This window comes from Hesperophylax consimilis, chromosome 2 (assembly GCF_061612785.1).
Source record: "Hesperophylax consimilis isolate HC1 chromosome 2, BYU_Hcon_1.0, whole genome shotgun sequence".
Taxonomy (NCBI): Eukaryota; Metazoa; Arthropoda; class Insecta; order Trichoptera; family Limnephilidae; genus Hesperophylax; species Hesperophylax consimilis.
Window position 1 is genome coordinate 45,594,939 of NC_142837.1, and position 26,035 is coordinate 45,620,973.

General features: G+C 35.1%; 1 protein-coding gene across 1 annotated transcript in view; it reads right to left on the reverse strand.

Annotated features, from left to right (window-relative positions):
• The window catches only part of AdamTS-B (ADAM metallopeptidase with thrombospondin type 1 motif B), a 213,503-nt gene that overhangs the window by 73,735 nt on the left and 113,733 nt on the right, over nucleotides 1–26,035 (reverse strand). Inside the window, exons 6-7 of the mRNA XM_089643485.1 lie at nucleotides 15,534–15,671; nucleotides 11,633–11,886 (exon numbers count right to left, since the gene is read on the reverse strand). Coding sequence (XP_089499611.1) covers nucleotides 11,633–11,886; nucleotides 15,534–15,671 — 392 coding nt within the window. The remainder of the gene's footprint in view (nucleotides 1–11,632; nucleotides 11,887–15,533; nucleotides 15,672–26,035) is intronic.

Genomic DNA, 26,035 nt, shown 5'->3' on the forward strand with positions numbered 1-26,035 from the left:
TGTTGTTTATCAAACATATTCATTTTGGTTATGGATCTATCCACGAGTGATTGTAACTCTGGTTTAAGGAACTCGGATTTACTTTGAGTTTACGTGTCATTTCGAAATTGGAACTGATTTTTCAAGAATTCGGTCAAGCGATAAATTACCTACCTATATAATACAATATGTTTTTACCAGAAAATTTACTATCAATCAATATTTCGATAACTTAGAGTTAAAACATTGTATCTTCAAGTATGGAATATATTTACCAAAGATAGCCAATATTTTTATGGGTTTAAATATTTTCTCCAAAAGCAACCGTCCCAAAGATATAAACATATTAAAATATATTGTAAATCCTCCAAGCAATATGTTATGAGCAAAGATATTGTGTCTCCTTAACAATTATATTTATCTTTATGCAAAACGAAACTCCATTCCTAAATATTGTACATATATACATAATATACAAATACTGTAATATGAAGTTAAAAACTTGTTTTTATATCATAAAATGTAATGTATCCAGGTTTGCAAATCTTTAACCCTCAGTTTTCTCAATATATTTTTTTGGAGATACAATATTTTAACTCTGAGCCATCGATTTGGTATGCAGATTTATTTGTTTAATTTTTTTAGGGTTAATCTTGACAAGTAAAGTCAGAATCGGTGATTTTTAGAGGCTCGCTTTTTATCTAACATCTAATTATTATCTATCGCACAATTTATAAAATCCCATGATTTATCAGTATTTTACTATTACGGATGCATTCTACATCTTTTTTTAAGTTAATCTGTGCTGGGTTGCTAAAGTTGTGGAAGTTGGTGAACCAGGTGGGGATATCATAGTCAGACTGAATAGACCCATTGAAACTGTTTAGTTTTAATTTAAAAACACATATCTTTCCTAAAAATAGATGAAGGATGGCGTATGAAGGAAGATATCAATGTATTTTCATATGTAAATAATTATTGAATTTAATAAAAAAAACTTAAATTTTGTCAAAAAATATTGTTTGTCTTTTGCCTCCGGTACCGGGCTAAAAATAGCAAAGAAAAAATACGTTATCGGTATTCGAACATGGATTTTTTTGATTGATTGTAACCAATTGGAACCAACAACTAATTGTGAGACTGAAGGCCGGAGGGAGGGAAAAGAGATGGGGAAGAAGGAGGTGCGGGAGGTACCGGGCTATTCAGATCTGGTCACAAAACCCAGCTTAAGTCGTTTCAAGCTATCTTGATCTTCCAGGGCGATGCTGAAAGTATTTCGCACTCCGGTGACTGATTTAACTTGTAAATATCTGTCTGTTATAAAAAAGGTAAGTGTTGTTTGTTTTTTTTTAATGTATTTACAGTTTTATTACGAAATTGATAAAATTTTGCACGCTTGACCTTCACAACCCCATCCACTTTTTCCACTCTTTAAAGCAGAATTTTTATACTTCTTGATGAAATTTCGCACACTTGACACTTGAGGAAAATGACTGTCTATATCCGATGTCGAAAGCCTAGTAAAGACTTCGAGAACTTTCCACTAGGGTGGACGACTTAGCTTACTCCCGGGCACTTCCTTACCGTGCCCGGATTTGGACAGTCTATCACACCAGTGACAGTTTAGCAGCACCTGCCACCTGCTACTCCACCCTGCTAGACTACCCAGTTACTAATCCTTAAATATCCTTGGAGAATCACAGTAGCCGGCCCCGGAGCCTTCAGGGATCACTCATTTATTATTGTGGACTTCTTCCATTTAACTATAATACGACGGGTGGTAATAGCGGTCAGCGAGAGCAGCGTTTGAGAGTAAAGCTTGTTCGGAGAAATACGTGCGTTCTGCGATGTGCACAAATACATTTAACGATCGTCTCCGCGTTTAACTTTATGTTTATTCAATACGATAATATCGTGTTATTCAATAATCGTAAGTTGTAGGCGCCTAGTAAACAAGGCGCCAGATCTATACTGCGGTGCGGGGGAATAACAAACTGTATTGTATTTATTTTAATAGAAACCATTAAGTACAAAATTTCCTGGTTCCCTGAAACTGGTCTCTACTTTCATCTCTGGTGGCACTGAATTATTTCAATTCACCACAGTAAACATTTGATATCTGCATGATCTTTTTGATACACTAAGCAATATAGATCAAATTTGTTCTCTCTGTAATCATATTTGTTAATTTTATGTAATAATAGCTGACTTTTCTCTACTTTCTATAAATATAATTCCTATTTTTTATTTATTGTTTTTGTGTTTACATTATAGGCTTGTCTGAATTCTTCACAAAATCAGTTCCAGTTTTGAAAATTGCACTTAAATTCAAAGCAGATCCGAGTATCAGAATTCATTGAATGAGTTACACAGAAACGAAATGAGTATTTTTGATCCAAGTGGTTAGGGCTTCAACCAAGTTTAGACGATGTTTTTTTTTAATTGTAAAAAAATAACAATTGTCTAATTTTTTCACAGTTAAATGGATAGGTAGGTTTTTAAAACCTCAGAGTTCAACTATTACATTACGGTAGGGTCACCATAATAGGTTTTATTTTTTTAGCAAATACTCCAATTCTGATTTTGTAAATTGATTGATCCATCTATTCAAAGATTAAGTAACGATAAACATTAGGCAAACTAGTCGTTTTGGCAGATGGAATATCGGAGGATAACTTGATGATGGTTGGATGTTAGATTGGCGTGGTGCTAATTGGTGATAAATTAATAAACAACAGAGGTATGTAGTATGTAGAGATTCACTGAAATCAAAAGAACCGCAAGCTGTAAATACTCAACACGTTCGTAATAGCAGGTAGCAGGTAGACGTAACATGAATACCTTTGGCATTTTGCAGAATAAGTGATTAGCATTATAAGATTGTGTTTTAATAAGGCACTTCCTAGGCAAAAAACTGATTCAAATATGCTCGAAATTTATTTTGAAAGATTCATATAATGCTAAGTTATGGATAAATCTCGCTTCGAAGTGATCATAAGGAGTGGAAGCGCCTCCACTCGAGATGAGGATAACATATAATATTATCGATAAATAAGATAATATCGTTTGAATATTATCATTTTGGATGTCGACAGGAATCTTTGAATGGAATTACACAGGTGTCAATCGTCAATGTGTAATTGCAGGTTGTAGAGTGTTTTTTAAATGTGTATTACAAGCACATATGAAATAATTTACATAAAATAAAAACATGTAAATTAATAATATATCTTAATAATATATCTTAATAATATATCTTATCTTCAAGTTCTTCAGTACCTTCAAGGCAAATGTTGAAAATGTCAAGAGACCTAGAGATATCATTAAGGCCCCGTAGTAAGCGTTCAGAGGCGGTTTGAAACGAAGATATGTAAATACGAATGATAGAGGGAGATAATAATTAGGCGAAAATAGTGAAAATATTATAAAACGCGACTCGTTCGAAATAGAGAAAAAATCTCTCTACAAATGCTTTAGTTGCATTAAAAGATACATTTCATTTTTTCATGCCTATAACACATTGATTAACAGAACAAAACGTGTTTTTAATAATTTTCTGAGCCTACTTTGCGATTTTTTTCTATAGAAGGAATTTAATATAAGTAACGTTTCGGCATAACAAATGTATAGATATTATCTTTAAAAACAACATATATTTATTTGAAAAAATTAAAAGAGTGTTAAAAATTGGTATAAATTGGGTGCGGGGGCTTAATTGCTTCCATGAAAGGTCCTATTCCTTTTACATTGAAGACTTTTGAAGAGCATTCCAGATAGCAAATTCTTCAATCGGTATTCACCATGAATTCATATTATAAAAAAACTTAAAAACTAAAAAACAAAATTATTCACTAATTCTATGTATTTTTTCATTGATATGGAGCCCAAATAGCAGAAGTTTATTCTAGGTGTGATCAATGATTCGGGCTTGGAAAATGATGTATTTCAAGGTAGTTGCGATATTTCGAGTAGTTGCGATGGTAGATTTATTTATTTGAACAGGCAAATGTTTTAAACAATTGAAATTACGTGCCTCCTTGAGTAAATGAAAATTAGTTTAAAAAATTCAGTTTGAACGAAAAAAAAGTAGGAGTAAAAGTAGGCTATAATAATTTATGTAAAATTGTTTATTGTTTTTAAATTGTTTTATTTATTATTTATTGAGTTAGTTTATACAAATTTGAATATAAACTAATATAAACAAGATAATATTTCATTTTGTAACTTTAAATATTTTTACAATAAACATAACATTTCTTTTTAAATACATTCATTCTTCCTTTATTCTTCAGACTTTCAGGCATTTCATCATATATCTTTAGTCCTTTGTACATTAGGCAGTTCTGTGATTTTGATTTCTTCATATGTGGCAATCTAATTCCATTTACATTTCTGGTTTCGTAATTATGAACATCTCTATTAAAAATAATTTCATCGTTAAAATATTTCAATATAATGACAAATTTATATGTGAGGATTTTACGATTTCGGTGTTCGGTGATCAAATGATTTGATTTGCTCTGTATATCGAGCAAAATTATGGTACAGTTTGGGGAATTTCTGATTCAATGTTAATTGTAACTGGTTGGAGTTCATAATTGTAATTTGTAAATTATAAAAATAAGTACGTTGTCGAAAATGGTAAACTTTTTTTGATGTGAACGCGTTGACGGAATTAAAGTGAATAAAAATGTATTGAGTTTATCGATGAGTGTCATCGTGGGGTCCAACCAAGTCGAAACAATTCGAACCAAATTGAACCAAGTCGAACTAAGTCGAATCGAGTCGAACCGAGGCGAGGAGTTTGCGAGATAGAGATAGGTCGAACTAACGCAGTCTGGTATGACCTTTTTTGACTGCGAGATGCATGAACTTTCGGAGGTCTCATTACTATATTTTTTGCATGACCACGGTTTTCAGAAGTATCTGATCATATTTATATCAAGGAATACCAATTTACAAGAAGTGTTTTGAAAAGTTTTTAAAAACGGTTTTACACTGATTTTACTACGAAATAGACATTTTTATGAGTAGCTTTTACATCTGTAAATATAAGTTTTGTTTATTTTATACAGTTTAATCTACGCAAGACGCCAAGTAATTTTAAGATAAGATAAATGATTTTTAAGTATTTCCTTACTATAAAAAAGCTTTTTATCTATCTATTTTAATAGATAAGAGTATCTGTGACGGATACCAGGAGGGGGGCGTGAATTTGATTTTTATATAAATCTACGATTTTCTCCGAGATTGATGTAATTTTCCACACTTGACCTACAAAATGAAAGGAAGGTGACTGCTTATAAAAAAATTATAAAAATCACCCAATCTCCCTTTCCCACCCCTTAAAACGGAATTTTGTTACATCTTGATGAAATTTTACGCACTTGTTGTTAAAAATAACAGGAGAATTGCTGCCACATCTGATTTCAAAAACTCTGTGTAAAAAAAGGGCAACTAGCTAGTATGAATTAAATACGATTCGTGAAATCAGTAAAATCCAACGCAGCCCCTATTTCGTCAGATACTTACTACAATTACCCCGCTGCCAATTAATTTTTCTCACTTCATTAGTAAGGCCCTCAGTCTCTGGTTTTCTATTCACTAAGTCTTTAGTGATCCTGTTATATCCAAAAGCTCCAAAGCAGAACGACGCGCGACGTGCTGGTTTGAAGACTTTCCCTTTCAGAGCAGACGGTAAACTAGAAAGAGGTTCATTACGAGGACACGGAGGAATTTTTAATATTTGGGCGAGCTCAACCACCTCCGAGTTGAAGGTAAAACAACACAACCACTGGTATGAGCCTGTATAATATAGGTTATGTTATGTGTTATGCTATCTCACCGACAAGAGATGGCGGGAGGAATACTAATGGGACCAGACAATGGAGAATGGAGAATGATGGTGACGATCTCAGCCATTAGGCAGGCGTCTGGGACTTGGCCGACAGACTGTCAACAGAGTGCTATCTGCTGAATGCTAACTGGCTATTGTTTGATTGTTCCTGCAGTCCTCATCTTCATACTTCATAGATAATAATGGAGTGTAGCAACTAGTGCGGTCAGCTCCTAACGAATTCTCACTAAATTATGGCAGGGAATGGCGCCAGCATAGGTACATAATATATCGGAACTATGTGTCCGAGAAGACTCGATGGAAAGCTTACTCTGATCAGCAGATCTAGATGTTCCTAATCTTTAAACTCCTCAAGCTAATTTGTTTGATTTTGGGAAAAAAAACAGCTATTTTACCCGAAGAGTCAATTTGTTGGCTTTTAGCTCACATGGTCTCATAGAAAATGTTGTGTCCCCCTTACTGTCATAGTTAGAAGTATGAACTAAGCGGTGTTAGAAAGAGAAAACAACAAGCTTTATATTCAAATATCGAACTTAACCACAGAATAATTGAAAGGTGGACGTGAAATCAAAAGATCCGACCGCAATTTGAGAAATATTTAAGAAACTTTATGAAATTTTTATGAATTATTTTTAAATGAAACGACAAAAAGTCAGATGACAGTAATGTTTATGATACATTTGTATAATACATATTTTTTCTATTATCCGTTATTTTAGTTTAGTTTTGAGATGAGAACCGTAAATCCGTTCTTAAAACTTGTTTTTTGTTTGATTTCTAAATTTGATATATTCTATTATATATTCCCATTTATTTGGATTATATTGAGAAGTGAAAATACAAACAAATTCTCTGACTTTCTGGCAGCATCTACAAGAAATATAACGGTTAGTATGCCAGAGGCCCGGAGGGTAAATCGAACTTTCTAGGGTAAATCGAGACATCTATGTGTAATTAACGTAGGTCAGATATTGTATAATAAACTTGAACGATTGTCTCTGATTTGTACGGATGCGAAAAGATGTATAAAGAGTTCGTAAGCCTTCTTCCATTTTAACCGCCATTCAAGTTGTGCTTAAAATACATTTAAAAAATCATTGAAGAAGAATAAACGTGAGACAGAACAAGACAGAGAAAATAAAAAGGTAACGGTCTCAACTGGAAATAGAACCTTGGATCTGTCTTCTTCTTGGTTCGATTCCCAGTTGAGATCGTTACCTTTTTATTTTTCTTGTTCTGTTTCACGTTAAGTTTCGATTTATTAGTATTATTGCTTCTTCAATGATATGTTACGATGATATACATAACCTTTAAAAGTTATTAAAAAAAATTATTCCAAAAAAAAATTATATTCATTTAGAATATTAGAAAAGTCAATAGGTGTCCCATATAAATAAAAAAAATCGGAAATGTTTATCCGAGACACTATTTAGGTTATAAAAAAATCTTCGGAACTTTGAAATAATTCAAAAAGTTGGCAGCCAAAATATGGGAAAAAATTGTTAATTCTGAATTTAAAATATAAGATCGACAAGAATGACTAGGTAACTTTTATATTTACCTTTATATTTTTCTGTGTTTTGTTCTGTTTCATATTTCATTTAGATCTATTAGTATTATCTTCTTCTTCGGAGATATATATGATATTGATGGGTATAACGTTCAAATTTTATTAAAAGAAAAGTTTTTCCAATAAATTTAATATGTAAAATTATACTTTATCGGAGTCTTTGTATTATTTACCAGTATTTAATCAAAATACTAAACATTACAATTAGTCATTAGGCTATATATTTTTAGAGCAATGGACTTTTTTGATTAAAGTGTGGCCGGACTTCGAGCTACACCTCGACTGACCAAAATCCAGTGTTCACTGTTCACTTTGCTGATCATTATTGACAACAAATAACGGTATAACTACTAAATAATTAGCACGTGCCGGCTAAGCGCTTCGCCTGAACACCTTGTTGAAGTTTTCATTCATCTGCGCAATATAAACAGAATATATAATATAATATCTAAAGAAGTTTAGGATTCCGTCGATTGCCGAAAAAATAAACTTTGCAATGTGTGGGTATGTTGAAATCAATCGACACGAGTGTTGATATTTAAACATAATAATATTCTAGCGGAGGGATTTGTATTGCGATAATCATCTTAGGCAAGGTCGACTTCTGTAACTATTGCATTTCTATGCAAGTGGACTCGAACCGTTTATAAAAAAATATATCCGCATACTATTCATATTGATTTAATTAGCAATTTAGAAAAGAGATGGGCATAAATTAAATATCTGATTCTGAATCACCGCAATAATCGAATGATCGTAGAAAAAATCCATTTAAAAATCAAATGTTGAAAGAAACAGTTATTAATATATATGTTTAATTATTAATTGTTATTGTTTTCAATTCATAGAATTACATTTATTATTTTTTATGTACAGTGTTAAGGCAGGGGAGCTTTGGCGCCACCCGATTGGGTTGGGCAGAGTTGTGAGGCGGTGTAAGGTAGGGGCTGTAGGAAGGGCTTTATAAATGCGGAACTTGAAGAGGTTCAGATTATATTATAATTAAAAACCAGTTTTGTGCTTGAAATCGAACGTTTCTAGATTCCGTTTGTCAAGCGATTGTAATGCCTATTACCTACGATATAAGGTATACCAAGAATATTTATATTTTCGGCTTGTAGCTTCCTCTTAAGGCGATGCCATACGTAGTAATGCAAAATCATGTGTTTTTTGTTTGAAAATTTGGTCGCTTAGAAATGTTTCAGATGCTTAAATTAAATACTGCGAGTAGAATACATCTTGGCCTTTGAACTAATCGAGTATTTTTTAGATAAATCTTTTTATAAGCCCAGTAAAAATAATGTATAAGGCCTATGAAAACTGCTTTAAAGTTCAAAATCTCCTACTTACGAACCCATTTTCGGTTATAATTTAATTGTATAATGTGGCAAATTAAGTTATTTATAAAATTATTGAAAAAAAATTAAACATTTATGCCTGAACATCCAAAAAATAAAATAAAAGTCACTTTTTGGCAATGTTTTTTTCTTGTATAAATCAAAACAGGGGGATGGTATTAAGCGGGAATTTAAACCTTATCGCCATCTACGTAAGGGTTGTTATTGATAGCGGCTCAATTTAAAATATTACACGACGTAGTGCATCGCCTTAAGTTAAAATAAACGAAATGTGGTGATTATTGGATTATTGAGTTGTGCAAGTATTTTTTTTTATTATTCTAAGGGCTGTTTCGGCATTCAAAGCCATTATCGAAGTGGAATTTGGCATTTTTATTTATAGTGACATTAATATTAATCGATATTGTATTTAGTATAACGATGCTTCGAAAAAAGTGCTTCTAACCAACACTCCTCCAAACAGAATGGATCGCTACTAAATTATTTCTTTCGTAGATACTCTGTTTTGCTATACATCCTCTCATAGATAAACTCTATTCGGTTCACTCGCGATTAAAAAAAATCTCCCGACACTCTTCTCGGTCCATTTGTTCTACAAGTCCAAACCATATAATCCTAAATTTTTTCTTGTTGATTATATCGGTCTTACATGGTTGTTGCCCCAAGGAATCTCACTTATTCGAAAAAAGAACATATTTTTTTAAACCGGAGGTATTCGATTAATAATTAGGATAAATATCTTAGAGGCATTATTTTTTTTCGATCTCGCCCATCACTAATTTGAAGTACAAGAATGCAGTACTTGTCACAGTGGCATTTTTACAGGGTGTCCGGGGATAAAATGCATGAACTTCGGGAAGTGATTCTACATGATGGTAGAAGTAAAAAATATAATTAGGAGATATGGGTAGGTCTTTTTTAGAAACTTTTTTAGAAAGACGATGATTTGAAAACATTAGATTTTATTTGGGACGCGGTTTTGGGTTTCGCCGACCTGTGAACCATTTATTAATAACCAACACCTCTTCAATAGGTCACGCCAAATGGTTCGCTACGTTTGTTGATAGCTTAGCAGGAGTGCCCGGGTTCATCGGGTGAGGTATGTTCATGATTCGTCTATCCTAGGTATGTTGCATGCCTTATCAGGAGAGGTTGGTTTGGGTAGACCCTTTGACCTCTCCAACTGATCTCTCTTGACCCATCGCTTCGCGCGGCAGCGGGAAGGATAGATCATACGTCCTACCCAACCCTCATACATTTTACAATCCCAAAACCTTCTCTCCTTCCTTTCCTTGAAAACACTGATATTTAGAACTTCCTTTCCTCAAAAAAAACATCCACACAGCATTCCCAAAGATTACATAGGCCCTATAGAATAAATATCCAAGGGATCAGCTGTCCGAGGGATCAGCTCTCCGAGGGATCAACTGTCCGAGGGATCAGCTCTCCGAGGGATCAACTGTCCAAGGGGTCAGCTCTCCGAGGGATCAATTGTTCGAGTAATCAGCTGTCCGAGGGATCAGCTCTCCAAGGGATCAACTGTCCGAGGGATCAGCTCTACGAGGGATCAACTGTCCAAGGGGTCAGCTCTCCGAGGGATCAATTGTCCGAGTAATCAGCTGTCCGAGGGATCAGCTCTCCGAGGGATCAACTGTCCGAGGGATCAGCTCTCCGAGGGATCAACTGTCCAAGGGGTCAGCTCTCCGAGGGATCAACTGTCCGAGGGATCAGCTATCCGAGGGATCAATTGTTCGAGTAATCAGCTGTCCGAGGGATCAGCTCTCCGAGGGATCAACTGTTCAAGGGGTCAGCTCTCCGAGGGATCAATTGTCCGAGTAATCAGCTGTCCGAGGGATCAGCTCTCTGAGGGATCAGCTCTTCGAGGGATCAACTGTCCGAGGGATCAGCTATCCGAGGGATCAATTGTCCGAGTAATCAGCTGTCAGAGGGATCAGCTCTCCGATGGATCAACTGTCCAAGGGGTCAGCTCTCCGAGGGATCAATGGTCCGAGTAATCAGCTGTCCGAGGGATCAGCTCTCCGAGGGATCAACTGTCCGAGGGATCAGCTCTCCGAGGGATCAACTGTCCAAGGGGTCAGCTCTCCGAGGGATCAATTGTCCGAGTAATCAGCTGTCCGAGGGATCAGCTCTCCGAGGGATCAACTGTCCAAGGGGTCAGCTCTCCGAGGGATCAATTGTCCGAGTAATCAGCTGTCCGAGGGATCAGCTCTCCGAGGGATCAACTGTCCGAGGGATCGAGAGTTGGGTGACCCTCAAAAATAAAGATAAATATGACGAAGCCTTTTTCTTGTCCAAAAATATTTATTTATGCCAGAATTTCACTGTAATATTAAGGCCATTAATTCAAATAAAAAGTTAATTAAAATGACCACATAACAAAAATGATGTCACGATGTTGTCAAGACATAAATGGAAATCGTTGTCTCGATTCTGAAGATCACTGTCATAATACAAGAATATCCGTCACTTCAGTTAAAGAGGTATTAATTTTTGCTCGTGCGAAAAGGATTTGTCGACCATGTCTGTAATAGATAACAAGTACAGTAACCGAATCGATTTCAATACAACATATTGCAACCTGCAGCCACTGTCAACAGACGTAACAGCAACTGATTTTTAAAAAATGATAAACTAATGTTAATACTTTTGATTTTTGGTTTTGGTGGTATTATTGGTTGGTAATTATTATTATTATTTTTAGATTGGCTGAAATTTAGGGAGTGCTTAGCTCGAACGCCTCTTCTTTATATATGACAGTTAACTATAGTTTATTATTATTTTGTTACTTTTTCTACTTAAATTAAAACATGTTATAAAATCTGGTATAAGATTAGATAAGAGCCATACCTACAAGGGACATTCTGCCTGGCACAAATGTCCTTCCTGGTGATGAGGATGGCTACGTCATGGTGGTTGGGGTGGCTGTCCCCGTCAGGGTTGAGGTCCTTCTGCCAGCGACAGAAGTTGGCCAGCGTGGTGTCCGCGTTGGTGGTGATGTTCAGCCCACGCCCGTCTTCTTGTTCCTCTTCCAGCAGGATTATCTTCACAACCACAACGTTGATGAAGTTTCCGATGGTTGGGTCCAGGTATAACGATGAAACCTACAGAAACATACAAAGCTTTAGGTTTCATTTAAATCTTTTTTTTTACGCATTGGCTCTACATGGGAAATCCCTAAGGAGAGGAAAGATTGTTATTGAGGCAGAACTCCACTGATGAGCTCATATCTGATTTGTCAATAAGTTTATTTATCATTTATTTCTTTATTTATTAATTAACGCCCTTTTTCGGGGCTTTTACATACGAATATTAAGAAATATACATTATTTATTGTACATGTCTGAATTGCTTTATTAACAAGATTTTATATTAGTTTAAAGATAAATTGAAGATGTCCACTGACTTGGTATAATTGTTTCCCTCCATTAGTATTCTGGGCAAAGAGGAATACATATGGTAGTTAGTCCCAGAATTTTCGCATTTCCGCAGTGAAATAAATCCTGACTTCTAGTATTACGTTGTGGATTCCGGAAGCTTATCAATTCTAGCAAAACTGGACTATCAACTAAATCTTTTTATTTATTTTATTTTGTATATTCAATAATATTATTGAATATATAAAAATAAAAAAAAATAAAAATTCAATAATATTATTGAATATATAAAAAGACGTTCTGCTGTGTAATTATTACTACGCGTGACAGCTGTTTCACCCTCTGAAGGCATTATCAGACAGTTATCTGACAGTTTGATAATGCCTTCAGAGGGCAAAACAGCTGTCACGCGTAATAATAATTACACAGCAGAACTTGTTTAAAAATAAAATGTTTTTATAAATGTAATAATAATATTATTGAATATATAAAAAATAAAAATTAAAATGTAGTTCTACAAATTAAACTTGATAACAATAAAAAAATAAACTTAATCATTTTTGTGACTAAAACCAAGTCAGTGAAAATTCTTCTGTCTGACAATTTCAATATAATTAAAATTAATTCAGTTGTTTTTAATTTAAAATAAGTTAATCTCTCCCTTTTTCTCTCCATAAGAATCCAATCGAGCGTTAAATTGGTTTAAATTAATAGAATCAATGACATGTTGTTGAAGTTTTTTCCATGCATCCACTACTTTATTCGCAAGAATGTGTTTCCCGCTTGCGATCGTTACCTTTTATTTTATTTTATGTGTCTTGTTCTGTTTCATGTTTCGTATATTGCTTTCTCCAAGGTTTAAATATAACAATTATGTGTATAGTAACGACCTTAAGTAAGAGAGTAATATACAAATAAAAATGTGTATTTTTGCAATAATAACACCACCGATTTGCAAGGAAAACAGACAAGATTTTGAGGCTTTTATCCTACAAAAGACAGTTATGCAACTGACTGCATAACACTATGGCATTGTAAATATAAACGCTGTATATATGGTCCTTTTAAGCTTTTAAATTCATCTACATGAATTTCACTTAATTTAATCTTAGCTATAATACTGTATTTTTTAAAAGTTGTTTCCTTTACGCGTTCATATATTTCTATTGAAAAACAATATTTTTTAGTAGTTTAAATTTATATTCTTTATTGAGTAAATAATTTTTTTATTTGTATTCTTCGCAAGCGAAACGATAGGAAAACCTTCAATTTATCTAAAGCATATTTATTTTTTTTTATTTTTATTTTTTTATTTTTTATAGTGAATACCTCACAAGAGTCCCAACTGCTCCCGTCTGGAGCCAGTGAGACTATGGCATCCCCGATTGGGGGATGTTGTGAGGCTGAAGGTAAGTGGGGAAGGGAAAGAGGAAGGTGGGGAAGTACCTGGCTATTCAGATCTAGTCACTAAACACGGCTAAAGCCATTTGGAGCAACGTTTCAATTCTGAATGGTGGTCTTACACCAGGGCGATACTGGTAGTATCTTCCACTCTGGAACGTGCCGCAAATATACTATATATTATTTTAATTATTTTAATTAATTAATTGTGAAATAACACAAATAAATCAAATAAAATTTATTTGCGCACGCCGGGTTCGAACCCGCGACCTTCGGAATGGCAGTCCAATGCGTTACCACTGGACTATGCCGGTTTTATTTTATTATTTTATTTCTTGGTATTCATCATAGACATATGAATATTAGTAGACCTGCCCTAAGTGATTAAAAGCGTACTATCCCCACTCCCCATACCGGTTCCATTGGAGCCGGCTGGGCTCGCGTATGGCCTCAAGTGAAATTTGAAAACGTGACGTCATCATTCTTGTGCGAACTATGGTCGAGGCATCATCGGTTCATTTTACGAAATAACACGGCAAAATGTTGACTTGTACTATGAAAACTTGTAAAAATAGATGTGAAAAAGAGAATAAACCCAATTGTCGTATTACATTCCATATATAAGCATTATTTTACTTTATTTTAAGCATATTCACATCGTATAATATGAATCAGTTGTTACTATCACATCGAGAAACGTCTGGACGCGAAACACAAAGCTGGTTGGTTGCTGGGAAGTAAATTATGAACATTTATAAAAGTGTCTTAACTAAATACTTAAACGAAATATTCGACTCTGAAAATAGAATTCAGATTTTTTTGCCGAATTTGGACTTCGCAAATTTGTTCATAACGTGGCGAGTAATTTGCGCTCCCATGTAAAAATGTCTATTCATTCAAAAGCAGATTTTACTTTTAAGAAGTAAATGGTGATATTATAATGCGAGATGCCTATTTACTGTCAGATTGATTTATTGACGAATCACAGTCAGCCTTACGCCCTTCGTTCTTCAACAGTTGATTTTACCCCTCGCCATTATCTTCTCGTCTATTAATTCCTATGTCTGTGGTATTCATAATGTACAACAATTCGTTATAAAAATTAATCAAAATAGTTATTTACCATTGAGCTTCGCTTTAAATTCACCTGTTGACGATAAAAATGCATTCTATCATTTTTTGTTGGCAATCACGTACGATAGATATACGCATTTCTCTGAAATCGGATGACTTTCTGCCATCTAACAATTACATCAATGCATTCAGCAATTAACGTACGAAATAAATGTCGGTCCTACCCGATCGGCATTTGGCGTGGTTGGTAAACTTGTCGAATCTAGGTCTGAGGTAGGTAGGTTCAATCCCGATTTAAATCATTTAATTATTATTTTATTTATTTAAGAAACCCTTTATGGTAAAAAAAAATAAATTTGTATTGGTTGATTTTTTAAAAGTCCATGAAAACCAAAACTTTAAAAATAATGCTTCGTACATCGGGTTTTAAGGGTATATCATATTATATAGTATCGTGCATTAACAAACGGATTGTAATCCTTAGAGCACAGGCGCCAAGTAGGTATGCTGTCCTTGTTCTACCGGTATTACAATGGGATATGTTCCGAGGAACTAGCGTCATTGATCCCTTCAGCACTGGTGCATAGTAGGGAAATACGCCAAACACGCACCCATCATATGTACACGGTTGACATTTGTCACATGAGAACGGGTCGCTCGACTCGTTCTTGAGTGCAATAGCTTGGCTGTGGAACGATTTGCCAGCCTCTGCGTTTCCTCCCTCCTACATTATGGGTCTTCTCCTCAAAAAGACAGTCCATACAGCGTCTAAAAGATTTTTTTCTGTTCAAATTTTGGCAGCGGAATAACAAAAAACCTGGTGTCTTCTGTTCTTCTTTTGGCTGCCTGCAGTGATAAGTACGTCAGTTAATTGGTTGGTTGTGTTAGGGCGAACTCACCATGTTCATGATGGTGAGCAGGTAGGTCTCCACGTTTCCCTTCTGGTGGAAGTCCGTCATGCTGGAGTCTGCCACCAGCAGAACCTCCACATGGCGTGGTCTGCTGACGGACCTGGCTTTACGCACTGTCTCCTCACTCTGTAACAAAACAAAGCCCATTAATGATTATTCTATATTTTTATACTGGCAGAAATTATTCAGACAAAACCTTAAATTTTCAATCACTGAAGACAATTATTATTAACCAATCTCAAACGCTAAATGTGAAACAAAAAATACGGAAAAAAATTCGGTCGAATCTGAGAATAAAACCCAGGACTGCGCTGACTACTCTTCCTTGCCGGGCATTACTCTAACCGCCGAGCTACTTCGACCATATCAACTTCGCTCAATTTTAATTTTATTCGGGTAGAATCTTGTATTTTTTATATAAGCTCCACATAGGAAGCCTGAGGAAAATGATTTCCCTCAGGGCCTATGTCATCTTTGGGGATGCTGTGTGGATGTTTTTTTTTAAGAAAAGGAAGAAAGTGAAGATCAGGGAAGGAAAAAAGATGGTGGGGGTGGGTAGGACTCAGGTAGGGTGAGTGTGTTAAGGAGTGACATACACTTGAATTCATCCCCCCCACTGCGGTGCGAGGCGATTAATTTTTTATTTATTTATAAATCACATAGTTTTTTATTTGATATTTAAAAGATGTTGATACATTGGAGAGGTCAAAGGGTTTCCTCAAACCAGCCTCTACCGATCTGGCACCCCACGCAGCTGGCGGGAAGGCGCATCCTGAACACACCTCACCCGATGAACCCGCGCACCCCTGCTAAATCACCAAACGTAGTGAACCACCTAAGGTGACCTATGGTAGAGGTGTTGGTTATACTATAAATGGTTCCCGGGGAGGCGGCACCCAAACCTACCTTCTAAATTATTGTTAACTTACTTCAGAGGCAAAAGTACAGCATTAAAATGAATCATCAACATAAAAAAGTTTTTTTTTCAACTTGAGGATTTAAAAAAAAAAAATCGCAGCTTGCGCCACAATACGAAGTATTCAAAAAAAATACAAATAAATAGAAGTATATTTGTGTAAGGATAGAAAGGCCAACCCCATGATTCCAGAGATAGCCTCATTTTTAATGTCAGTGCCATACAATTTTTTTCTTTAAAAAATGAAAACTCCTTCATTTGTACACGCAATTGCTTCGTACGAAATTTCATAGCATAGTAATGATCAGCAGAATCCATTTCTAGCCAAAAAAAATACCCTTGAAAATTCAAGTCTCTATGTCTATGAAAGGCGATTTTCAGCCCACTGTGTGTCGTCGGCATTATTAGTATTGTGTAAAACGTCGTTGTGTTGTGATTGCATGGTATCGGATATACGCAAAAAATGTCGGTAAACATCTAAAATACTGTCCGCCTTACTAATTAGATTCTTACACGCCTGTTGGTGTGGTAAAGTCGGCCTGGAGCCTGGTTTAAGACCGTTTTAACGAAAAAAACGCCATGGCAATAAGTCAAGTTTTTCACTGTTCTGACCTTACGCGCCGCGTAATATTTACACTACGTTTTTAGTAAGGTTGGGTGTGATTAATGGTTAGGTAGGATCATATACGCGTAACTAGTAGCTAAACCATAGACAGAATAGATTCTATAATTTGCTACAAATTCTGCCTCAAAGGTTCGCCTAATGAGGCTGGTTATGCCAAACTCTAAATTAATATTCTATATACATCATGCTTTATTACTCTTCTCATAGGTCTTTTCTATTAGGTACTGTTATTATTTAAACTTAATATTTGTGGTTATTGTATCTATTGTGCTTAAAAAAACCTAATTCAACCTAAAATAAAGTATTTTTCATGAAACAGTGTGTATAATATGTTCCGGTTCATTTTGATACATAAATGCCGTAAAAATTATACGGGCTATCCTATCACTGAAGTGACGACACAACCCTTGAAATCCCCAACCACTATTCTTAATCGAATTACACCTTTGGGATTGGTTTCCCTCTAGTGTACTACAGGAGGCTTTCCCAGATTCCAATTAAGGTTATAATTAAATTTGCCTAGTGGTTGATTTTAACCCACCTCCAATCTCTTTATTTCTATTTAAGATCCCTTCCCCACTTCATCCCCACACCTTCCCTTCTCCTGCTCCGCTCTTTTCCAACTCATTTCCCATGCTTTCCCCACCCCTTTCCTACTGCTTCCATAATCCATTCTCACACATTTCCCATTCCTTCCCCATTTAACTGTAACAATTCCAGGACTGAGCATTTAAAACACTCGCTTGTACCTATATTACATGAAGTTAGTAATAGGTATGCAGATGTAACGGATCTGTTTAACTGCAAGGAAGCTAGGTACAAAAAGGCTATACTATCATATCTTCAAAATTATTATGAAATATAACCAAGTCCACTCAAATTTGTTTATAATGTTTAGTATGTACCTGTATCTCTTTATAGAGCTGAATTAATTTTATACTTTCTGTCATCATTTTATGATCAAATGCAACAGTTAACTATTATTTATGTTTAAATTATTACTCGTGTTTCATAATACTTGTACACTGTGACATATAATTATTTCGAATTTATAATTGGTTCGAGTCCTAGATGTGACCGTATCCTTTTCTGATTTTTCTGTTTCAGATTTTCGTTTAAAAATCGCTAATATTGTCTTCAATAATTAAATATAACAATTTGAGGTTTTACTCAATAAAGTTATTCCGAAAAATAAATATAATTATTTTGTATGTTATATATTGAAATTAAATAAATTCCTTCCCCATTCCTTCCCCACGCCTTCCCTACTCCTTCCTTACTCCTTCCCCAATCCTAAAGGCCCCGTAGTAAGCTTTCAAAGATGGTTTGAAAGGGAGATATGTAAATATGAATGTTAGAACGAGCGCGCTAATATTAAAAAAATGATACTAATTTAGTGAAAATGGTGGAAATATTCAATAAAAAACGACTCGTTTGAAATAGAGCTAAAGTCTCTCGATAAATGCTTTATTTGCATTTAAAGATACACTGTGAATTTTTTCATACGTATGACATATTAAATAACAGAAGAAAAAGTTTTTTAATATCACCATGAAGCGCTTTGCATTACAAAGTCTCGTGAAATATTTTAGTAATTCTTATTTCTGTATTTTACACAATGAAAGAAATAGTGTGGAAAAGTAACTCCTGACGATTGCTTTAGTATTCTCCCAATATTTAGAATTATTTAACATAAATATATCATTCACGCGGGTTCGCAAGTCTATTGTTAGAATTTCCTCACATTTTCGAGGTCACTGTCATAGTCAAATGTCGTTTGCGTATTACCTATATATACTTGCCGCCTAAAAAATACAAATATTAAATATGTGTTTTGGGCAGAGTTGAATGCACTTCGCTGTTTTAATGGCCTCATGCCCAAAATGAACACAAAAAGTACAACGTACTCATTCGAAGTTAACATAAGATTTAGAAATTGAATTAATGGATGGTTATAATATCATCATTTCATTCTGGAAGAAATATCAAAGTGACTTAATTAATCACTCCCATACAGCCCACGCGGAGTATCTGATTTTGGTTATTCTTGATACTAGTATCAAATGATGAAAACTAATTGACTATTTCTGAATGTTATTCTCTTAAAGCCTGTGACAGACCACGCTATACTCTAATGGCTTGGCATATTTCAGCATATGCGAGTGATATGCTTAAATTGGTCAAGCCGTGATGCGTATAGCGTAATCTGTCAGACCCACAGACATAGGAATTAATAGACGAGAAGATAATGGCGAGGGGTAAAATCAACTGTTGAAGAACGAAGGGAGTGAAGCTGACTGTGATTCGTCAATAAATCAATCTGACAGTAAATAGGCATCTCGCATTATAATATCACCATTTACTTCATAAAAGTAAAATCTGCTTTTGAATGAATAGACATTTTTACATGGGAGCGCAAATTACTTGCCACGTTATGAACAAATTTGCGAAGTCCAAATTCGGCAAAAAAATTCGGTTCTATTTTCAGAGTCGAATATTTCGTTTAAGTATTTAGTTAAGACACTTTTATAAATGTTCATAATTTACTTCCCAGCAACCAACCAGCTTTGTGTTTCGCGTCCAGACGTTTCTCGATGTGATAGTAACAACTGATTCATATTATACGATGTGAATATGCTTAAAATAAAGTGAAATAATGCTTATATATGGAATGTAATACGACAATTGGGTTTATTCTCTTTTTCACATCTATTTTTACAAGTTTTCATAGTACAAGTCAACATTTTGCCGTGTTATTTCGTAAAATGAACCGATGATGCCTCGACCATAGTTCGCACAAGAATGATGACGTCACGTTTTCAAATTTCACTTGAGGCCATACGCGAGCACAGCCGGCTCCAATGGAACCGGTATGGGGAGTGGGGATAATACGCTTTTAATCACTTAGGGCAGGTCTACTAATATTCATATGTCTATGGTCAGACCCATAAAACTGTCGACAACTTGTAATACGCACGCATCATATATGTAGAAAAACGAATCGCACAGATAAACAGACACGGATGGCGACTGTGTTTTATATAGGGCTTTTCAATAAGAGGTGTTATTTTAACATTCAATAGCAAAAGATCAATGGTTTCGGTGCTTGTGTGGCACGTAGCGCCGTCTTGTTGAAAGTAAACGTTGTCCAAAACAGTACCATCCAATTACGGCCATAAAAAAATCATTAATCATCTCTCGATAGCGCAATCTATTCACCGTAACTGTTGCTCCAGCCTCATTTTCGAAAAAGTAAGGTCCAATACTCCGCCGGACCATAAACCGCACCAAACAGTAACACGTTGAGGATAGAGAGGCTTTTCAAAAATAACTCTTGGGTTTTCCGAGCCCCAGATGCGACAATTTTGCTTGTTGACGAAGCCACCGACGTGTAAATGGGCCTCATCACTCAAGATGTTTTGCATTTGATTCACTCAAGTGAATTTTAATAATTTCAATGTGTTGTTGAAGCGTGTATTATTCCATTTTTATTAATGGCGTAGTTTCTACTTGTCAAATGTCAAAAAATGACAGCTTCAAAAGTAACAGGAGAAGAAAATCTTCGATAAATCTAACTATTCATTGAAAAAGTTCAATATCAAGTTTCCAGTTGTGAAATTTTCATTTTCTATCACTCTTTTTGTGCGATTAAAGGCGTGTTGATTGTCCCTTATATTAGGCCATTTTAGACAAAGAAACGGGTAAGCACTTAACTTGTTAATGCGGTGCGCAGGTACCCGGCTATGTGATTATTATAGTAAAGCCGTGGCTTACTGGCAAAACGAGAGATTTTTGCTCAATTTCGTACAGTCGTGTTTTGTAAAATATTTTTGCGTACACCTGTTAATTATAGTAGTTTTTTTAGAATAAAAGTGCGCTCCTTCTAATTATTTACATGTCTCCCTTCTAAATCATTACTTCTTATTTTTGAACGCTTATTACGGAGGTTTAAGTCAAACTTAATATAACATCTACTTTTAAAATAATTTTGAAATTATCCTAGAGCTAGAGGCATGCATACATTGCATACGCGCCCGAGTAATAGTCGAACGTGATCTGACACACCACGAATGCAGGTTTCGGAGCCGAAGTTTTGGCTATTTTTCAGAAACCGCAGCCAAAACTCATTTATCAGCCGAAATCTAAACCGAAACGTCGGTCGTTACTAATGGAAAATGGAAACAGGGAGTGTTAAACGCAGCTATGATCACACGTCGTACGACACTAAGCGGCGCCTATCGCAGCTACAACTCCATTTGACATTAACGTCCCGAGAGGGTCGAGCGGGTATTGTGTGATTATGTTTTATGCATTATGAAGCCGGCAGCTTTCTGACATGTTTACTGTTTAATGTGTTTAAGTGACTCGACAGTCTCAGCACTGACCCAATTGTGCTTTCAACCAGTGACCAGTCTCCCTCTAGACCGGAGTCCGACCTAAATACCAACCGGTGACTTGTAGCGTCTGCCTTATCCAGATCGTAACGGAGATAAGTATGAGATAATTGAAGCGGCGTAAAACGTAAGACATATTATAGTGTCCACGTAGACTTAATGTACGTACCTAGTTCTTGAAACGAAGAATTATTGAGTGTGTGATGAGTGATGAGCATCGTAAATTTGGCATTTGTCCTGACGGCAGTCGGGGCTCATTTAAAAGCTATACCAGATGAGTTACGACTCTGTTACGCGTAGGACGAGCTCCTAGGTACGTACTTGGCGCGTGGATGTCGTGTAACATTTGGAATCGGGCCGCTAGCAATAAAACTCCTTATATAGATGGCGATAAGGTTTAAATTCAGGCTTAGCATCAGCCGCCTGTTTTGATTAAGATAAGAAAAAAACTTCGCCAAAAAGTGTGTTTTATTTAATTTCGCGAAGTTCAGTCACACATAATTAATAAATGTTTTACGATAATTTTCCAAAGAGCTAAATTTGCCACATTATACAACAATAAAATCTTAACCAAAAAGAGATTCGTAGGAAATAAAGTAGGAGATTTTGAACTTTAAAACAGTTTTTATAGGCCTGATTAAATTTTTCAGGGCTTTAAAAAATGCTCGAACATTTCCCGCCAAGATATGTTCTACTCGCAATAAAACATTGAGATGTTTTATGAAAGAATTCGTGCTTTATAAAAATCGATTTAAAGTCAAATTACCTAGTTTACCCACTTTCACAGACACAGGATCTATATATTTCGATAACCATAACCTAGTTTACTCGACTTTAACAGACACAGAATCTAATTGTTTCGAGAACAATTACCTAGTTTACACCATTTTAACAAACACATAATCAACTTGTTTCGAGAACAATTACCTAGTTTACACCACTTTAACAAACACAGAATCTACTTGTATCGAGATCAACGTTCTTTTCATCAGAAAGAGTCGTATATTAATGTTAAATATAAATTAAACTGGGAGAGTGGTTGAAGGGCTGGTGGGGTAGAGGAAAACCAAAATTGGCAGAAGAATTAATGTAGGGGGGGGGGGGGAGTTAATTATGGAATTATATGGTCGTCAGAAGGGGAAAAAATAAGTTCAAAGGAAAAATCTTCAATAGAGGATTGTTAATCAAACATATTTGATCTTCATTTGAGTTTATTAAATATAATACTCTTTTACGGGGGCTCCTTGAAATGTCACTTTGAGATAAAATAAAATTATATCATTGAAGAAAAATATATTAATGTTAAATCCAAGCTAAACATGAAACAGAACAAGACACAGAAAAAAATGGGCTCAACTCGTAATCGACTCAAGGATCTCCGTCTTACTGGAACAACGTCTCTAACCACTCGTTCATTGGGACTTCATTTTAGAAATCTTTTTTTTAGCCTCATATATGAAATTCAGAATGAACAATATTATCTTGCTTTTTAATGATTACAAAGTTATAAAGAATTAGTATGTAACCTAGATAGTGTCTCGAAAAAAAACATCTGATTTTTATTTGTATGGGACACCTATTCACTTTATCTAAAAGTTTAAATTAGATTTTTAATTGAAAAATTTTATCAAAAACATTAAATTAAAATTTTAATATAGATTTTTAACAAAAAATTTTAATCGAAATTTTAAATAAAAATTTTAATTTATAATTTTTAGTCTAAATTTTAAAATTAATTTAAAAATTTTATAACCTACTTTTTATTTTTTCTGTGTCTCGTTATGTTTCATGTATCTTGTAGGCTTATTAGAATTATTTACTTCTGAATGATTACATTGGTGGGTACGATCCTTAAAAATTATTTCATTAAAAATTGCATCACAAAATAATTTACATTAATTTATTAACATCAGCGTAAGTCTGCGTTGACATTCGCCTGCATTACTCATTCCCTTCCTGCTTTTGTGGGTAATATTTAAATTAAATTATTGTTTTCGATTTAAATGTATTTACATGCACACCACGCGGAAAAGCCACGTAATATTTTTTTTACCACAACTGAGAATCTGGGTTGGTCCGTAGAAATTCTCACCTGGCAAAAACCCCACCTTTATATGCTATGTGATAAAACGAACAAAAAACTGCTAAAAAAACAAATTAAGTTAATTTTATTTGTATGTGTAGTTTTTGCGAGATAATTTAAACAACATTAACCTACCAACAATAAATTATCGAATAACTCCGGTTTGAGAGAAGGCTTTGAAAATCATGTTTTGAATATATTTTTTTTAATTTCTTCAATGATTGCAAAAACTGTATGGTATCATTTTAATTGCTGCGCTTTTTCTGATAAATATAAAGACGAAATGTGACAATATTAGAATTTTTATGAACAACTTATAACATATTCGCGTTTTACCGAGAGTTTTTCATGAAACCTGTCAATTCATTCGTTAAAGGCCTGCAGTCCCGTTTTTAACAGGAATACGAATAATTTAAAAATATTTTTAATAAATTAGCAATATTTTGATTCAGTAAGTTTTCTCCGTTTTAACTCCACACAGGAGGCCTATGTAATCTTTGGGATTGCTGGGTGGAGGGTATTTTTGACGAGAGGAAGGAGGAGTGAACACGGGTCTTGAAGATAACCATTTGGAAGGAGGGAGGAAACATGGAGGCCGGAAAATCGTTTCGCAGTCGAGCTGTTGAATTTCATGAAAACCGTTCTCATGTGACAAACGTCAACACTATACAGATCGCAAGTTCACCCCACTCTTGAATTTAACAGCCACCTCTGATCTGGAGCCCCAAAATCACTATCGACTTTGGAGAAACATAATGTGGTCCTTGCTCTATCGGTATTTTGATACTAGCGCAATTGATCCCATCTGCACCGGTGCTAAGTCGAGAGACACACCAAACGCGCGTTGAACATTTATCACATGAGAACGGGTCGTTTTACGAACGATATGCCTCCACGTTTCCTTCCCACCCACTTGAGACCCACGTTCACTCTTACTTCTCCTCAAAAATAGCCACCACACAGCATCCCAAATATAGTCTAACTAACTAAATAACTAACCATCATGCCGTTTCCCCATAAGGGTATACAAAGAGGACGGATCGCTAAACAACTAGGTCTTGGCACACAATTCTTGCCTCATTCACATTCATACATACTCTTCTATTATTCTGACTCTTGACATGGCCCGAATCGAGTATCTGATTTACTTCTGCTACCATTCGCAGCATATATTCTCCTTACACTCCTTTCTTCGCTCATTAGCTCTACATGCCCAAACCATCTAAGCGTCCTTTTCTTAATCATTCTCGTTACGCTTACAACAGCCTTTCACCCTTTGCAAATCTCCACATTTATCACACGATCATACATGGTTTTACCTCACAAACGCCTCGGGGATCTGATTTCAACAGCATTCAATCTACTTTCATCCTTTGTCTGCCAGTTCCATGCCTCAATTCCATACATCAGGGTAGGTAACAGCACTCTATTGTGTACTTCTAACTTCGCTTCTTTGGACATTTTTTTGTTAACGCAAACCGCGTTCAGTCCTCCATTAATGGAGTTACCTGCATTTACCCTTCTTTCAATATCTCTGTCAGCCTTCCCATCTCTCGTTAACTTAGTTCTTGAGGGAAATTATTGTTCTCAGAGCCTTACGCGAGTAATTAATTTGATGTTGGAAAAATGCTGTATCACAGTGTTACAGGAAGTTAATTTGAGGAAATGCTGACCCCGCATTTAAATAATTTTCTTCCACGAAGTATAAATATCGTATCTTAAATAAAATCTGGACCAGCTGTGAAATCCGTTCGCAATTTAGCGTCTGATCGCAATTTAATCCCAGAGAAGTCCGCGCAGATTTCAATAACAAAAACAAGGAAGTTGAAGTGCTAATTGGAAATGTAAAGGTTACACAATTCTTTATTTTTTATTTAATTCAATGCCATAAATGGTTCAAACAACTTGCTTATGTCATTGAGTTGTAAGTATTGAATACTAGCGCTGTGATGGTAAATTCGGTGTCTTTCAAGGCGCTTATGAATGGTAGAGTGAGGTCGCAGTTGCGCAATAAATACATACGTATAGCGATGGGTTATGACTCATTTTATTAAGAGGAAGCCACATGTCAAAAATAAGTATATTCATAGTGTGCTTTATATCACCACGAATACAGGTAATAGGTATAAAAATCGGTTGGCAAACAGAGTCTAGAGATGCTAAAATGGTTTTTATATATTTTGTGAATAAGTTTATAAGAAATAAAAAAAATTACTCAAGGGAAACTGGCACAGATAATTTTAACCTTATTATGGTTTTTTTAAAGATGTTTCTTATATACGTTCATAGATTTGTAATGATTTTTTTTTTTTTTTAGTATCTTTCGCTTAAATTTTTTTTAATTCTACTCAGGCGAAACGATAGAAAATGCTTTAATTTATTCAGGTATTCACAATGAAAACCAATTCGTAAAACATTAAATAATCTACAGCTCAAAGAGTTAACTTGATTGAACGACGGCTCAACTGATTG